The 18416-nt window shown below is 53.0% G+C and overlaps 1 protein-coding gene across 1 annotated transcript in view; it reads right to left on the reverse strand.

Moving 5' to 3' along the window:
• The window catches only part of megf10 (multiple EGF-like-domains 10), a 60905-nt gene that overhangs the window by 5225 nt on the left and 37264 nt on the right, over positions 1-18416 (reverse strand). The window contains exons 9-12 of the mRNA XM_038970066.1: positions 16311-16413; positions 3494-3640; positions 639-773; positions 154-282 (exon numbers count right to left, since the gene is read on the reverse strand). Of these exons, the coding sequence (XP_038825994.1) occupies positions 154-282; positions 639-773; positions 3494-3640; positions 16311-16413 (514 nt within the window). The remainder of the gene's footprint in view (positions 1-153; positions 283-638; positions 774-3493; positions 3641-16310; positions 16414-18416) is intronic.

The following is an 18416-nucleotide window of genomic DNA, read 5'->3' on the forward strand; positions in this document are numbered from 1 at the left end:
AGCCAAACCAAGCTGTAACGAGCTGTGGTGGATGGTTACACATCCTGTATAGTTTCTTCAATAATGCTAAAAGGACATTGTGGGGAAACGTGAACCAGCATAGTTTGGTTCAGAATGGCACAATAGTGTGAAAAGTAATTTGAGAGTTCTCACGTTGTGAACAGTCGCTTCCAATCCAGCCGGGGTAGCACTGGCACGAGCCGTCGATGGGGTTACAGGTTCCGTTGTTGGTACAGGTGCACCCCCATGCACAGTTCTTCCCAAACCTACCACTGGGGCACACTGTGGGAGGACAGCAAGAGAGAGTGAGACACAACCTTTAAATCAACAAGTGAGCCAACAACCCTTACTGGACAAAGAAGAGTCAATGGTATTTTTCATAGCGGAGAGTTACGCCATATAACATTCATGAATAACTCTTGAGGCAATGTTTTCATATCTACTGTTACATGACCACTATCACTATAATACACATTAATTATCCCAGTCTATCAGGTAAGTAGCCTTATGAAGGAAATAATTAATAAAAAACAAATTGATGGAAATTACTTGGATAAAGCACTCGGACACGGTATAGCCTGTACTGAAAAAGGTGTCATACAAGGTCATGTTTGAGTGTCATACCGGGTAACACTCACCTTCATTGCAGAGGGCTCCCTTGAACCCTGGGAGGCAGTCACACTGGCCAGAGACATGGTGGCAAGGTCCAATGCTGTGAACACACTGGGGACAGGCCTGGCTGCAGCGGTGGCCATAGTAGCCTGGTGAACAGACTGGAAGGACAGGTTGAGAATAATGAGTCAGACTTAAGAGTGAGACACATACTGACTTGAGATATTCACATACTGTATGTAACTGTAGTATGAATCACGCATTGATGTCAATGGAAGGATTTAGGACATTTCCATTACAAAATGGTTGCTGCATATCACCAAGCTGGGTGCCAGGTGGACAGGGTGAGTTACCCCTCTATCGGGTTGCATAAATCCTGGTTGGATGATTATCAGAATATGGTAGAAATAAGAAAGAACTCCAGGAATCCCGGTTGGATGATTATCAGAATATGGTAGAAATAAGAAAGAACTCCAGGAATCCCGGTTGGATGATTATCAGAATATGGTAGAAATAAGAAAGAACTCCAGGAATCCACCAACCGGGATTTCTGGAAAACCTGGACATTTTGGGAACATATTTATATGTGCTGTATTTACACTGAGTGTACAAAACATTAAGAACACCTTCCTAATATTGAGTTGCACCTCCTTTTGCCCTCAGAACAGCCTCAATTTATCAGGGCATGGACTCTACAAGGTGTGGAAAGCATTCTACAGGGATGCTGGCCCATGCGGACTCCAATGCTTCCCACAGTTGTGTCAAGTTGGCTGAATGTCCTTCGGGTGGTGGACCATTCTTGATACACACGGGAAACTGTTGAGTGTGAAAAACCCAGCAGCGCTGCAGTTCGTGACACACTCAAACTGGTGTGCCTGGAACCTATTACCATACCCTGTTCAAAGGCACTTATATATTTTGTCTTGCCCATTCACCCTCTGAATGGCACACATACACAATCCATGTCTCAATTGTCTCAAGTCTTAAACATCCTCATTTAACCTGTCTCCTCCCCTTCATCTACACTGATTGAAGTGGATTTAACAGGTGACATCAATAAGGGATCATAGCTTTCACCTGGATTCACCTGGTCAGTTTATGTCATGGAAAGAGCAATGTTTTCCTAATGTTTTGTACACTCAGTGTATATACAGTACCAGTCAAAAGTTTGGACAGACCTATTCATTCAAGGGTTTTTCTTAATTTTTTATTATTTTCTACATTGTAGAATAATAGTTAAGACATCAAAACTATGAAATAACACATGGAATCATGTAGTAACCAAAATTGTTAAATGTAGAAACCAATACAAATCAAAATATATTTTAGATTCTTCAAAGTAGCCACCCTTTGCCTTGATGACAGCTTTGCACACTCTTGGCATTCTCTTAACCAGCTTCACTTGGAATGCTTTTCCAACAGTCTTGAAGGAGTTCCCACATATGCTGAGCACTTGTTGGCTGCTTTTCCTTCATTCACGGTCCAACTCATCCCAAACCATCTCAATTGGGTTGAGGTCGGGTGATTGTGGAGGCCAGGTCATCTGATGATCACTCTCCTTCGTCAAATAGCCCTTACACAGCCTGTAGGCGTGTTTTGGGTCATTGTCCTGTTGAAAAACTAACTATAGTCCCACTAAGCGCAAACCAGATGGGATGGCGTATTGCTGCAGAATGCTGTGGTAGCTATGCTGGTTAAGTGTGCCTTGCATTCTGAATAAATCCCAGACAGTGTCACCAGCAAAGCACCATCACACCAACTCCTCCATACTTCACGTTGGGAACCAAACATGCAGAGATCATACGTTCACTTACTCTGCTTCTCACAAAGACACGGCGGTTGGAACCAAAAATCTCAAATTTGGACTCATCAGACCAAAGTACAGATTTCCACCGGTCTCGTGTTTCTTGGCTCGAGCAAGTCTCTTCTTCTTAATGGTGTCCTTTAGTAGTGGTTTCTTTGCAGCAATTCGACCATGAGGGCCTGATTCACACAGTCTCCTCTGAACAGTTAATGTTGAGATGTGTATGTTACTTGAACTCTGTGAAGCATTTATTTGCCTGCAATCTGAGTTGCAGTTAACTCTAATGAACCTATCCTCTGCAGCAGAGGTAACTCTGGTCTTCCTTTCCTGTGGCGGTCCTCATGAGAGCCAGTTTCATCATAGCGCTTGATGGTTTTTGCAACTGCACTTGAAGAAACTTTCAAAGTTCTTGAAATTTTCCAGATTGACTGACCTTCATGTCTTAAAGTAATGATGGACTGTTTCCTTTGCTTATTTGAGCTGTTCTTGTCATAATGTGGACTTGGTCTTTTACCAAATCTTCTGTATACCACCCTGTACTCCACAAATGAACTTATAACAAGGCACACCTGTTAATTGGAATGCATTTCAGGTGACTACCTCATGAAGCTGGTTGCAAAGTTAGGCAATCTAGGCAAAGGCTGGCTACTTTGAAGAATCTAAAATATATTTTGATTTGTTTAACACTTTTTTGGTTACTACATGATTCCATATCTGTTATTTCATAGTTTTGATGTCTTCACTATTATTCTACAATGTAGAAAATAGTACAAATAAAGAAAAACCCTGAAATGAGTAGGTGTGTCCAAACTTCTGACTGGTACTATATGTTTATAATAATAATACTAATTTGGCTTATATTTGTCCTATTTCAGACTTGTACAAATGTGTAATATATTGAATTGTGAATTGTTTTTTGCATATACCAACTCCCCCTTAGACACCTTCTGAGAGTGGGGTCATGGCCAGGGTCAACCTTGTGCTTTGATAACTTGTGAAACGTTCTATATAAGTCCAACCCAATCAGATACAATATGAGCCATTAACACAATAATTGATCAGATATGAGATACTCACTGCGCTGGCAGGTGGTTCCCCGGAACCCAGGCGCACACTCACAGGTGCCCTCGTCAGGAGAACAGGAGGCCCCGTTCTTACAGTTGCAAGGGAGGGAACAGTTTGGCCCCCAGCGGCCCTCGGCACACACACTGTCACAGTGGATACCTGGAAACACACACACTTTCACAGTGGATACCTGGGAACACAAACAACGTAGGGCTCACGCAAACAAGTCCACACAGGTCTGTCTCCCATTGACGTCAAGGCAGTGCTAGAGGCATCACTACAGACCCGGGATTGATTCCAGGCTATGTCGCAGCAGGCTGCGACCGGGAGACCCATGAGGCGGCGCATAATTGTCCCAGCGTCGTCCAGGTTAGGGGAGGGTTTGCCCGGCCGGGATGTCTATGTCCCATCACGCTCTAGCGACTCCTTGTGGCGGCCCGGGTGCATGCACACTGACTTCGGCCGCCAGTGTTTCCGGTGTACAGTGTTTCCTCCAACACATTGGTGCGGCTGGCTTCCGGGTTAAGAAGCAGTGCGGCTTGGCAGGGTCATGTTTCAGAGGACACATGGCTCTTGACCTTCACCTCTCCCGAGTCCATATGGGAGTTGCAGCGATGAGACAAGACTGTAACTACCAATTGGATATTACAAAATGATAAATAATACAGAATAATGATTTGCTGTATTTGTGGGAAAGTCCAAGTTGCGTGCGTTTATCTCAACTCTGAATCAGGCCCGTAGAGAACATATATAAAGCCTTCAAATACTATAAGAATTTGGGTCTGACTTAGGTGTTGTTAAGAAATTGTAAGGCCATCAAAAAATATATGGAAGGAGGGAGGGCTGTTCAACTCATGGTCTAAATACAGGCAGGTGGAGAATGGGTGCTGGTAGTAGGGACGGGTGTGACAGCTAGGAGGGGCCTCACTATCTTCCTGGTGGGTGGGAGCTGGAGAGGGGGTGTTGGGATGGGATGGTCAGCTGTATGGGGAGGGAGCTGGAGAGGGGGTGTTGGGATGGGATGGTCAGCTGTATGGGGTGGGAGCTGGAGAGGGGGTGTTGGGATGGGATGGTCAGCTGTATGGGGAGGGAAATGGAGAGGGGGGGAAGGGATGGTCAGCTGTATGGGGTGGGAGCTGGAGAGGGGGTGTTGGGATGGGAAGGTCAGCTGTATGGGGAGGGAAATGGAGAGGGGGGGATGGGATGGTCAGCTGTATGGGGTGGGAGCTGGAGAGGGGGTGTTGGGATGGGATGGTCAGCTGTATGGGGAGGGAAATGGAGAGGGGGTGTTGGGATGGGATGGTCAGCTGTATGGGTGGGAGCTGGAGAGGGGGTGTTGGGATGGGATGGTCAGCTGTATGGGGAGGGAGCTGGAGAGGGGTGTTGGGATGGGATGGTCAGCTGTATGGGTGGGAGCTGGAGAGGGGGTGTTGGGATGGGATGGTCAGCTGTATGGGGAGGGAGCTGGAGAGGGGGTGTTGGGATGGGATGGTCAGCTGTATGGGGAGGGAGCTGGAGAGGGGGTGTTGGGATGGGATGGTCAGCTGTATGGGGAGGGAGCTGGAGAGGGGGTGTTGGGATGGGGTGATCAGCTGTATGGGGAGGGAGCTGGAGAGGGGGTGTTGGGATGGGATGGTCAGCTGTATGGGGTGGGAAATGGAGAGGGGGTGTTGGGATGGGGTGGTCAGCTGTATGGGGTGGGAGCTGGAGAGGGGGTGTTGGGATGGGATGGTCAGCTGTATGAGGAGGGAGCTGGAGAGGGGGTGATGGGATGGTCAGCTGTATGGGGAGGGAGCTGGAGAGGGGGTGATGGGATGGTCAGCTGTATGGGGAGGGAGCTGGAGAGGGGGTGTTGGGATGGGATGGTCAGCTGTATGGGGAGGGAGCTGGAGAGGGGGTGATGGGATGGTCAGCTGTATGGGGAGGGAGCTGGAGAGGGGGTGTTGGGATGGGATGGTCAGCTGTATTGGGAGGGAGCTGGAGAGGGGGTGTTGGGATGGGATGGTCAGCTGTATGGGGAGGGAGCTGGAGAGGGGGTGTTGGGATGGGATGGTCAGCTGTATGGGGAGGGAGCTGGAGAGGGGGGGGATGGGATGGGATGGTCAGCTGTATGAGGAGGGAGCTGGAGAGGGGGGGATGGGATGGGATGGTCAGCTGTATGGGGTGGGAAATGGAGAGGGGGTGTTGGGATGGGATGGTCAGCTGTATGAGGAGGGAGCTGGAGAGGGGGTGTTGGGATGGGATGGTCAGCTGTATGGGGAGGGAGCTGGAGAGGGGGGGATGGGATGGGATGGTCAGCTGTATGGGGAGGGAGCTGGAGCGGGGGGGATGGGATGGTCAGCTGTATGGGGTGGGAGCTGGAGAGGGGGTGTTGGGATGGGATGGTCAGCTGTATGAGGAGGGAAATGGAGAGGGGGTGTTGGGATGGGATGGTCAGCTGTATGGGGAGGGAGCTGGAGAGGGGGTGTTGGGATGGGATGGTCAGCTGTATGGGGAGGGAGCTGGAGAGGGGGGGATGGGATGGTCAGCTGTATGGGGAGGGAAATGGAGAGGGGGGTGGGATGGTCAGCTGTATGGGGAGGGAAATGGAGAGGGGGTGTTGGGATGGGATGGTCAGCTGTATGGGGAGGGAGCTGGAGAGGGGGGGATGGGATGGGATGGTCAGCTGTATGAGGAGGGAGCTGGAGAGGGGGGGATGGGATGGGGTGGTCAGCTGTATGGGGAGGGAAATGGAGAGGGGGTGTTGGGATGGGATGGTCAGCTGTATGGGGAGGGAAATGGAGAGGGGGTGTTGGGATGGGATGGTCAGCTGTATGGGGAGGGAGCTGGAGAGGGGGTGTTGGGATGGGATGGTCAGCTGTATGAGGAGGGAAATGGAGAGGGGGTGTTGGGATGGGATGGTCAGCTGTATGGGGAGGGAAATGGAGAGGGGGTGATGGGATGGGATGGTCAGCTGTATGAGGAGGGAGCTGGAGAGGGGGTGTTGGGATGGGATGGTCAGCTGTATGAGGAGGGAGCTGGAGAGGGGGGGTTGGGATGGGATGGTCAGCTGTATGAGGAGGGAGCTGGAGAGGGGGTGTTGGGATGGGATGGTCAGCTGTATGAGGAGGGAAATGGAGAGGGGGTGTTGGGATGGTCAGCTGTATGGGGAGGGAAATGAAGAGGGGGTGTTGGGATGGGATGGTCAGCTGTATGGGGAGGGAGCTGGAGAGGGGGGGATGGGATGGTCAGCTGTATGAGGAGGGAGCTGGAGAGGGGGGGATGGGATGGTCAGCTGTATGAGGAGGGAGCTGGAGAGGGGGTGTTGGGATGGGGTGGTCAGCTGTATGGGGAGGGAGCTGGAGAGGGGGTGATGGGATGGTCAGCTGTATGGGGAGGGAGCTGGAGAGGGGGTGTTGGGATGGGATGGTCAGCTGTATGGGGAGGGAGCTGGAGAGGGGGTGATGGGATGGTCAGCTGTATGGGGAGGGAGCTGGAGAGGGGGTGTTGGGATGGGATGGTCAGCTGTATGGGGAGGGAGCTGGAGAGGGGGGGATGGGATGGTCAGCTGTATGGGGAGGGAGCTGGAGAGGGGGTGTTGGGATGGGATGGTCAGCTGTATTGGGAGGGAGCTGGAGAGGGTGTGTTGGGATGGGATGGTCAGCTGTATGGGGAGGGAGCTGGAGAGGGGGGGGATGGGATGGGATGGTCAGCTGTATGAGGAGGGAGCTGGAGAGGGGGGGATGGGATGGGATGGTCAGCTGTATGGGGTGGGAAATGGAGAGGGGGTGTTGGGATGGGATGGTCAGCTGTATGAGGAGGGAGCTGGAGAGGGGGTGTTGGGATGGGATGGTCAGCTGTATGGGGAGGGAGCTGGAGAGGGGGGATGGGATGGGATGGTCAGCTGTATGGGGAGGGAGCTGGAGAGGGGGGGATGGGATGGTCAGCTGTATGGGGTGGGAGCTGGAGAGGGGGTGTTGGGATGGGATGGTCAGCTGTATGAGGAGGGAAATGGAGAGGGGGTGTTGGGATGGGATGGTCAGCTGTATGGGGAGGGAGCTGGAGAGGGGGTGTTGGGATGGGATGGTCAGCTGTATGGGGAGGGAGCTGGAGAGGGGGGGATGGGATGGTCAGCTGTATGGGGAGGGAAATGGAGAGGGGGGTGGGATGGTCAGCTGTATGGGGAGGGAAATGGAGAGGGGGTGTTGGGATGGGATGGTCAGCTGTATGGGGAGGGAGCTGGAGAGGGGGGGATGGGATGGGATGGTCAGCTGTATGAGGAGGGAGCTGGAGAGGGGGGGATGGGATGGGGTGGTCAGCTGTATGGGGAGGGAAATGGAGAGGGGGTGTTGGGATGGGATGGTCAGCTGTATGGGGAGGGAAATGGAGAGGGGGTGTTGGGATGGGATGGTCAGCTGTATGGGGAGGGAGCTGGAGAGGGGGTGTTGGGATGGGATGGTCAGCTGTATGAGGAGGGAGCTGGAGAGGGGGTGTTGGGATGGGATGGTCAGCTGTATGAGGAGGGAGCTGGAGAGGGGGTGTTGGGATGGGATGGTCAGCTGTATGAGGAGGGAAATGGAGACGGGGTGTTGGGATGGTCAGCTGTATGGGGAGGGAAATGAAGAGGGGGTGTTGGGATGGGATGGTCAGCTGTATGGGGAGGGAGCTGGAGAGGGGGGGATGGGATGGTCAGCTGTATGAGGAGGGAGCTGGAGAGGGGGGGATGGGATGGTCAGCTGTATGAGGAGGGAGCTGGAGAGGGGGTGTTGGGATGGGGTGGTCAGCTGTATGGGGAGGGAGCTGGAGAGGGGGTGATGGGATGGTCAGCTGTATGGGGAGGGAGCTGGAGAGGGGGTGTTGGGATGGGATGGTCAGCTGTATGGGGAGGGAGCTGGAGAGGGGGTGATGGGATGGTCAGCTGTATGGGGAGGGAGCTGGAGAGGGGGTGTTGGGATGGGATGGTCAGCTGTATGGGGAGGGAGCTGGAGAGGGGGGGATGGGATGGTCAGCTGTATGGGGAGGGAGCTGGAGAGGGGGTGTTGGGATGGGATGGTCAGCTGTATTGGGAGGGAGCTGGAGAGGGTGTGTTGGGATGGGATGGTCAGCTGTATGGGGAGGGAGCTGGAGAGGGGGGGGATGGGATGGGATGGTCAGCTGTATGAGGAGGGAGCTGGAGAGGGGGGGATGGGATGGGATGGTCAGCTGTATGGGGTGGGAAATGGAGAGGGGGTGTTGGGATGGGATGGTCAGCTGTATGAGGAGGGAGCTGGAGAGGGGGTGTTGGGATGGGATGGTCAGCTGTATGGGGAGGGAGCTGGAGAGGGGGGATGGGATGGGATGGTCAGCTGTATGGGGAGGGAGCTGGAGAGGGGGGGATGGGATGGTCAGCTGTAAGGGGTGGGAGCTGGAGAGGGGGTGTTGGGATGGGATGGTCAGCTGTATGAGGAGGGAAATGGAGAGGGGGTGTTGGGATGGGATGGTCAGCTGTATGGGGAGGGAGCTGGAGAGGGGGTGTTGGGATGGGATGGTCAGCTGTATGGGGAGGGAGCTGGAGAGGGGGGGATGGGATGGTCAGCTGTATGGGGAGGGAAATGGAGAGGGGGGTGGGATGGTCAGCTGTATGGGGAGGGAAATGGAGAGGGGGTGTTGGGATGGGATGGTCAGCTGTATGGGGAGGGAGCTGGAGAGGGGGGGATGGGATGGGATGGTCAGCTGTATGAGGAGGGAGCTGGAGAGGGGGGGATGGGATGGGGTGGTCAGCTGTATGGGGAGGGAAATGGAGAGGGGGTGTTGGGATGGGATGGTCAGCTGTATGGGGAGGGAAATGGAGAGGGGGTGTTGGGATGGGATGGTCAGCTGTATGGGGAGGGAGCTGGAGAGGGGGTGTTGGGATGGGATGGTCAGCTGTATGAGGAGGGAAATGGAGAGGGGGTGTTGGGATGGGATGGTCAGCTGTATGGGGAGGGAAATGGAGAGGGGGTGATGGGATGGGATGGTCAGCTGTATGAGGAGGGAGCTGGAGAGGGGGTGTTGGGATGGGATGGTCAGCTGTATGAGGAGGGAGCTGGAGAGGGGGTGTTGGGATGGGATGGTCAGCTGTATGAGGAGGGAGCTGGAGAGGGGGTGTTGGGATGGGATGGTCAGCTGTATGAGGAGGGAAATGGAGAGGGGGTGTTGGGATGGTCAGCTGTATGGGGAGGGAAATGAAGAGGGGGTGTTGGGATGGGATGGTCAGCTGTATGGGGAGGGAGCTGGAGAGGGGGGGATGGGATGGTCAGCTGTATGAGGAGGGAGCTGGAGAGGGGGGGATGGGATGGTCAGCTGTATGAGGAGGGAGCTGGAGAGGGGGGGATGGGATGGTCAGCTGTATGAGGAGGGAGCTGGAGAGGGGGGGATGGGATGGTCAGCTGTATGAGGAGGGAGCTGGAGAGGGGGTGTTGGGATGGGATGGTCAGCTGTATGGGGAGGGAAATGGAGAGGGGGTGTTGGGATGGGATGGTCAGGTGTATGGGGAGGGAGCTGGAGAGGGGGGGATGGGATGGTCAGCTGTATGAGGAGGGAGCTGGAGAGGGGATGGTCAGCTGTATGAGGAGGGAGCTGGAGAGGGGGGGATGGGGTGGTCAGCTGTATGGGGAGGGAGCTGGAGAGGGGGGGATGGGATGGTCAGCTGTATGGGGAGGGAAATGGAGAGGGGGTGTTGGGATGGGATGGTCAGCTGTATGAGGAGGGAGCTGGAGAGGGGGTGTTGGGATGGGATGGTCAGCTGTATGAGGAGGGAGCTGGAGAGGGGGTGTTGGGATGGGATGGTCAGCTGTATGAGGAGGGAGCTGGAGAGGGGGGGATGGGGTGGTCAGCTGTATGAGGAGGGAGCTGGAGAGGGGGTGATGGGATGGTAAGCTGTATGAGGAGGGAGCTGGAGAGGGGGGGATGGGATGGTCAGCTGTATGAGGAGGGAGCTGGAGAGGGGGTGTTGGGATGGGATGGTCAGCTGTATGAGGAGGGAGCTGGAGAGGGGGGGATGGGATGGTCAGCTGTATGGGGAGGGAAATGGAGAGGGGGTGTTGGGATGGGATGGTCAGCTGTATGGGGAGGGAGCTGGAGAGGGGGGGATGGGATGGGATGGTCAGCTGTATGAGGAGGGAGCTGGAGAGGGGGTGTTGGGATGGGATGGTCAGCTGTATGGGGAGGGAGCTGGAGAGGGGGGGATGGGATGGTCAGCTGTATGAGGAGGGAAATGGAGAGGGGGTGATGGGATGGCCAGCTGTATGAGGAGGGAGCTGGAGAGGGGGTGGTCAGCTGTATGAGGAGGGAGCTGGAGAGGGGGGGATGGGATGGTCAGCTGTATGGGGAGGGAGCTGGAGAGGGGGGGATGGGATGGTCAGCTGTATGGGGAGGGAAATGGAGAGGGGGTGTTGGGATGGGATGGTCAGCTGTATGAGGAGGGAGCTGGAGAGGGGGTGTTGGGATGGGATGGTCAGCTGTATGAGGAGGGAGCTGGAGAGGGGGTGTTGGGATGGGATGGTCAGCTGTATGAGGAGGGAGCTGGAGAGGGGGGGATGGGATGGTCAGCTGTATGAGGAGGGAGCTGGAGAGGGGGTGTTGGGATGGGATGGTCAGCTGTATGAGGAGGGAGCTGGAGAGGGGGGGATGGGATGGTCAGCTGTATGAGGAGGGAGCTGGAGAGGGGGTGTTGGGATGGGATGGTCAGCTGTATGAGGAGGGAGCTGGAGAGGGGGGGATGGGATGGTCAGCTGTATGGGGAGGGAAATGGAGAGGGGGTGTTGGGATGGGATGGTCAGCTGTATGGGGAGGGAGCTGGAGAGGGGGGGATGGGATGGGATGGTCAGCTGTATGAGGAGGGAGCTGGAGAGGGGGTGTTGGGATGGGATGGTCAGCTGTATGGGGAGGGAGCTGGAGAGGGGGGGATGGGATGGTCAGCTGTATGAGGAGGGAAATGGAGAGGGGGTGATGGGATGGTCAGCTGTATGAGGAGGGAGCTGGAGAGGGGGTGGTCAGCTGTATGAGGAGGGAGCTGGAGAGGGGGGGATGGGATGGTCAGCTGTATGGGGAGGGATCTGGAGAGGGGGGGATGGGATGGTCAGCTGTATGAGGAGGGAGCTGGAGAGGGGGTGTTGGGATGGTCAGCTGTATGAGGAGGGAGCTGGAGAGGGGGTGTTGGGATGGGATGGTCAGCTGTATGAGGAGGGAGCTGGAAAAGGGGGGATGGGATGGTCAGCTGTATGAGGAGGGAGCTGGAGAGGGGGTGTTGGGATGGGATGGTCAGCTGTATGAGGAGGGAGCTGGAGAGGGGGGGATGGGATGGTCAGCTGTATGAGGAGGCAGCTGGAGAGGGGGTGTTGGGATGGGATTGTCAGCTGTATGAGGAGGGAGCTGGAGAGGGGGGGATGGGATGGTCAGCTGTATGGGGAGGGAAATGGAGAGGGGGTGTTGGGATGGGATGGTCAGCTGTATGGGGAGGGAGCTGGAGAGGGGGGGATGGGATGGGATGGTCACCTGTATGAGGAGGGAGCTGGAGAGGGGGTGTTGGGATGGGATGGTCAGCTGTATGGGGAGGGAGCTGGAGAGGGGGGGATGGGATGGTCAGCTGTATGAGGAGGGAAATGGAGAGGGGGTGATGGGATGGTCAGCTGTATGAGGAGGGAGCTGGAGAGGGGGTGGTCAGCTGTATGAGGAGGGAGCTGGAGAGGGGGGGATGGGATGGTCAGCTGTATGGGGAGGGAGCTGGAGAGGGGGGGATGGGATGGTCAGCTGTATGAGGAGGGAGCTGGAGAGGGGGTGTTGGGATGGTCAGCTGTATGAGGAGGGAGCTGGATAGGGGTGATGGGATGGTCAGCTGTATGGGGAGGGAGGTGGAGAGGGGGTGATGGGATGGTCAGCTGTATGAGGAGGGAGCTGGAGAGGGGGTGATGGGATGGTCAGCTGTATGGGGAGGGAGCTGGAGAGGGGGTGATGGGATGGTCAGCTGTATGAGGAGGGAGCTGGAGAGGGGGTGATGGGATGGTCAGCTGTATGGGGAGGGAGCTGGAGAGGGGGGGATGGGATGGTCAGCTGTATGGGGAGGGAGCTGGAGAGGGGGGGATGGGATGGTCAGCTGTATGAGGAGGGAGCTGGAGAGGGGGTGATGGGATGATCAGCTGTATGGGGAGGGAGCTGGAGAGGGGGTGATGGGATGGTCAGCTGTATGGGGAGGGAGCTGGAGAGAGGGTGTTGGGATGGTCAGCTGTATGAGGAGGGAGCTGGAGAGGGGGTGTTGGGATGGTCAGCTGTATGGGGAGGGAGCTGGAGAGGGGTGATGGGATGGTCAGCTGTATGAGGAGGGAGCTGGAGAGGGGGTGATGGGATGATCAGCTGTATGGGGAGGGAGCTGGAGAGGGGGTGATGGGATGGTCAGCTGTATGGGGAGGGAGCTGGAGAGGGGGTGTTGGGATGGTCAGCTGTATGAGGAGGGAGCTGGAGAGGGGGTGTTGGGATGGTCAGCTGTATGGGGAGGGAGCTGGAGAGGGGTGATGGGATGGTCAGCTGTATGGGGAGGGAAATGGGTACTTAAGGTCTTCCACAACCTTTCTTTTTTCTTCACACTTAATTTCCAAATTATAGCATTTGTAACATGTTTTCCACACTGTGCCACTGTATATCCTACTGCTGTTTCTCATGATTGGTATCATTAAAACATGGTGTTATCTTGGTCAAATTCATGTATCTTCTTCTCTTAATCTTCTAAATGAACAATATTGTTTTTACAAAAGAAAACGTAGACACAGCAACAGGAAGAGAGTGGAGATACGAAGAAAGAGGAGATGGGAAGAGGAGATAGGAAGGAAGAAAGAGGAGATGGGAAGAGGAGATAGGAAGGAAGAAAGAGGAGATGGAGATGGGAAGAGAGAGGAGATAGTAATAGGAAGAGAGAGATTGAGATCTTTTAGGCTGTGCCTGTGACCCACCACATAAGCAAAGCTCATGTTTCTAGCATTAACCCAGTCTTTAACTGCAAGTGGGACTTTACCCATTGTTGATGAGTCACTGGTCTCTAATCTTACTGTTTATTTCTATCCTGTTGCATAGTAACTTTACCCCTTCCTATATGTGCATATCTATCTCAATTACCTTGTAACTGAGCATCGACTCGGTACTGGTACCCCGTGTATATAGCCAAGTTATCGTTACTCATTTTGTATTTATTCCTTGTCTTAATTTTTTTTCTATGAAATTAAAAATGTTTTTTTCTGCATTGTTGGGAAGGGCCGTAAGTATGTTGTATGTTTTGGATATTCAATAATAAAAAAATTAAAAGGGTCGTAAGTAAGCATTTCACTGTTAGTCTACACCTGTTGTTTACAACGCATTTGACAAATAAAATGTGATTTGATTTGAGTTGACAATGGTAGCATCACTATAGGTAGCATCAGTATCAGTTGGACAACACATAGCATACAAGGGTGAGGGTTAACTAACTCTAGACTATAGCCCAAGGTTCTATTCATTCACACAATCACACCGTAGCGAAACATTTTGCAATAGAAAACAAAAACAATTTCAGTACCCTTTCTTCCGTTAAGAGCCTAAAGAATACGACCCATCTGAAGAAGGCTTGGTATTGTAAATCTGCTAATTACAGGGATTGATTTCCAGATTTCTGCAGGGTTTAATACCAGACGGCAGCCTCTTAAAGGAAAACTCCACCCAATAACTATCTTTTGGCATTTGTTTCATTAGTCCATTGTTGCCATAGTCCCAAATTGTTTTGCTTCTCAGCAATCAAGTTTTCAAGACGTATAACTTTCCAAATACACAAATCATCCCCGTATGATGCATTTTGCATCATATGATATAAAATGCATCATACGGGGATGATTTCTGTCAATACCATCTTACTGGCAAAGCTCCACACACAAACACAATACTACTAGGCTCTCCAATGCAGCATCTTTCCATTTGTGATGCATTACATTTACCAAATGTGGCTATTTGATTGGACTAGGGCCCTCAGTCTTTCCTAACCAAGTGCCCTGACAAGGAAATACTCTGGGCATTAGTTGTAGGCTATAATAAGGCCCAGTCTTGGTAACGTCTTATAGTTTTTTAGTAAACAGAGGTAGCACACTTGAAGTAACGTTACATCGTAGGCTTAGAAAAAACTGAAGTAGAAAGGTTGAAGGGACTCCCACACACTGTGCACTGTACTTGCAAACAGATATGAAAGTGTCATGTTTTGGTCACATACATGTAGTAGACCTCAGTCATTCAATTTCCCCAACAACATCTACAAATGAATTGCTCTAATGGTTTATTAACATTAAGCCTGTCAACAAAACATGACATCTTTGTACCCTATCAAACTTCAAACTCTTTTGATGGTCTATATTACTTTCAATTTTGGACGGTGACACACAAGCAGCCCTGTGCCAAATGAGTAATATGATTCAATTTGCCAGCAATTTGTCCGCAAGTCGTTTTAACCTGCATTACAATGCTTCTCACATTCTCTGTCTCTATCGAGCAAGCCATTTTAAAGCAGCAAAAAAAACACCCCAAGATTTTTATCTCTAGGACTTAGCAGGAATGACACTAAGTTAACTTTTTCCTCCTGAGAACATGAAATAGAAAGGTGAGACAAGCGATACGGCCCCTTGTTATTGTCCAAGGGGATTGGTTTCAGACTATGACAATAAGGGCCATACAAGAGCAGCACACTAGACTGTCTGGGCACTGTGCCCCTTGGTGGTTAGAGAGAATACTTCAATGGGGAGATTGGACACTACAGAGTTTCCCAATTACATTGTCTTCCCCCCTGAATCACTTCAACAAAGGCATGGGCAAAGCATGTTGAGCGTGTTTATGAAAAAAGAGACAGTTCTCAAACTTTTAAGTGTAAAGTTGAGTTGGCAGGACAAGCTGTGACAAAAAAAATGTTTTCTTCTGTTGGAAATTGAACCGTATCTGAGAACCAGGGAGTTCTCCCCCTCCTTCCTCTTCCCTGACTCACTCTGTTTTTTCTCACTCCCTCTGCCACCTCTCTCTTCCTCTCTCCGTCTTTTTGCCACCTCTCTTTTCGTCTCCCTCACATCTCTCTCTCTTCACTCTTTTCCTCTTACCCTTCCCTCTCTGTGTCAAAGGCTTTCTCCCCCTCTATGTTTCCCTTACCCCTCTTTTCTCATCTCCCTCTGTTTTCTCCCTCTTTCTCTCTCTAACTTTCTCCCCCTCACTTTCTCTCTCCCTCCCTGCCTCTCTTTCTCCACTTTCTCTCTCTATCTCTTTCTCTCTGGGTTGTTTTGATGTTCTCCCCTTTTCCTCCATCCCACCCCTCACTTTCTCTCCCTCTCTCTCTGGGATGTTTTGATGCTCTGGGGGCGATAGGCAACAGTGTGATGGAGTGCGGTGCCCAGGCTGGGGGACAAAGGGCTCATTGAGGGGCTGTGTGCGCGTTGCTAGGCGATGGCGGAATGCTGGCGATAAATGTCCGGCTAAGTAGCTTGGAAGAAATGCGTCAGTTTTTAAAGGTCTGACATCAGTATGCTGTGTAGGTATGGACCTAAGCAAAACACGGGAGAAGAGAGGGAAAGAGAGGAGACTTACTGGTGAAATACAGTTTTTGGGCCATGCTTACAGTTCAAATCATCCACAGCCACAGAGGCAGGTGGTATAGTCTTACAACTACTTTTATCAGTGGTTTAAATTTGAGGCAAAGTCAATAAATATTCCCAGTAATTTTGGATTTGTATTGGATGGATGGGTGGGTGGATGGATGGGTAGATAGTATGAATGGACGGATGGATAATCTTGTCAGGAAAGGGGTTCTAGAGGGTTCTACAGGTTAAGGCTCCAGACTCACCTGTCCATCCAGCCAGGCAGCGACAGTACCCCGTGGAGGGGTGGCACCCATCGGCATGGCTACAGTCACAGCGCTCCCTACAGTCCATGCCATAGGTGCCATCCTGGAGAAAACCCAAAAGATGCCGTTTAGACTGATGTTTATTTTTTTTTTACCCCAATTTCGTGGTATTCAATTGGTAGTTACAGTCTTGTCCCATCGCTGCAACTCCCGTACAGACTAGGGAGAGGCGAAGGTTGAGAGCCGTGCATCCTCCGCACTGCTTCTTGACACAATTCCCGCTTAACCCGGAAGCCAGCCGCACCAATATGTCAGAGGAAACACCGTACACCTGGCGACCGCGTCACGGTGCATTGTGCCCGGCCCGCCACAGGAGTTGCTAGAGTGCGATAGTACAAGAACATCCCTACCGGTCAAACCCTCCCCTAATCTGGACAACGCTGGGCCAATTGTGCGCCGCCCCATGGGTCTCCCGGGTGCGGCCGGCTGCGACCGAGCCTGTACTCGAACCAGGACCTCTAGTGGCACAGCCTTAGACCACTGCGCCACTCGGGAGGCCGTAGACTGATGTTTTGACAGATTCTGCATAGTCAACACACAGTATATTTGGTAAACGTTGTGCATGTACATTAGGCAGCCTTTCCCAGTCCCAGTCCCAGTCCCAGTCTCAGTCCCAGTCCCAGTCCCAGTCCCAGTCTCAGTCTCAGTCTCAGTCCCAGTCCCAGTCCCAGTCCCAGTCCCAGTCCCAGTCTCAGTCTCAGTCCCAGTCCCAGTCCCAGTCCCAGTCTCAGTCCCAGTCCCAGTCCCAGTCCCAGTCTCAGTCTCAGTCCCAGTCCCAGTCCCAGTCCCAGTCCCAGTCCCAGTCCCAGTCCCAGTCTCAGTCCTAGTCCTAGTCCCAGTCTCAGTCCCAGTCCCAGTCCCAGTCTCAGTCTCAGTCCCAGTCCCAGTCCCAGTCCCAGTCCCAGTCCCAGTCCCAGTCTCAGTCTCAGTCCTAGTCCTAGTCCCAGTCTCAGTCTCAGTCCTAGTCCCAGTCCTAGTCTCAGTCCTAGTCCCAGTCCCAGTCCCAGTCCCAGTCCTAGTCTCAGTCCTAGTCTCAGTCCTAGTCCTAGTCCCAGTCTCAGTCCTAGTCCCAGTCCCAGTCCCAGTCCCAGTCTCAGTCCCAGTCCCAGTCCCAGTCCCAGTCCCAGTCCCAGTCCCAGTCTCAGTCCCAGTCCCAGTCCCAGTCCCAGTCCCAGTCCCAGTCCCAGTCCCAGTCCTAGTCCTAGTCCCAGTCCCAGTCCCAGTCCCAGTCCCAGTCCCAGTCTCAGTCCTAGTCCTAGTCCTAGTCCTAGTCCCAGTCTCAGTCCTAGTCCCAGTCCCAGTCCCAGTCCCAGTCCCAGTCTCAGTCCTAGTCCCAGTCTCAGTCCTAGTCCCAGTCCCAGTCCCAGTCTCAGTCCCAGTCCCAGTCCCAGTCCCAGTCCCAGTCCCAGTCCCAGTCTCAGTCCTAGTCCCAGTCCCAGTCCCAGTCCCAGTCCCAGTCCCAGTCTCAGTCCTAGTCCTAGTCCTAGTCCTAGTCCTAGTCCTAGTCCCAGTCCCAGTCTCAGTCCCAGTCCCAGTCCCAGTCCCAGTCCTAGTCTCAGTCCCAGTCCCAGTCCCAGTCCCAGTCCCAGTCCCAGTCCCAGTCCCAGTCCCAGTCCCAGTCCCAGTCCTAGTCCTAGTCCTAGTCCCAGTCTCAGTCCTAGTCCCAGTCCTAGTCCCAGTCCTAGTCCCAGTCCCAGTCCCAGTCCTAGTCCCAGTCTCAGTCCCAGTCCTAGTCCTAGTCCTAGTCCCAGTCTCAGTCCTAGTCCCAGTCCTAGTCCCAGTCCTAGTCCCAGTCCCAGTCCTAGTCCCAGTCCCAGTCCTAGTCCCAGTCCTAGTCCTAGTCCTAGTCCTAGTCCCAGTCTGGTCCTTCAGGTCCTTTGTCTATGCAAGTTTTTGGTTTGCAGCCTGATGTCTTTTCATTAATTTCAATCAACACTATTGGCATATCTATTTATTATGGCTATTACGTTAGCTACTAAAACATTAGCTATTAAAATAAGATCCAACAATAATATCAAGGGCCTAGAAATCCAGGGCTTAAAAACA

The sequence above is a fragment of the Salvelinus namaycush genome, chromosome 31 (assembly GCF_016432855.1).
Source record: "Salvelinus namaycush isolate Seneca chromosome 31, SaNama_1.0, whole genome shotgun sequence".
Taxonomy (NCBI): domain Eukaryota; kingdom Metazoa; phylum Chordata; class Actinopteri; order Salmoniformes; family Salmonidae; genus Salvelinus; species Salvelinus namaycush.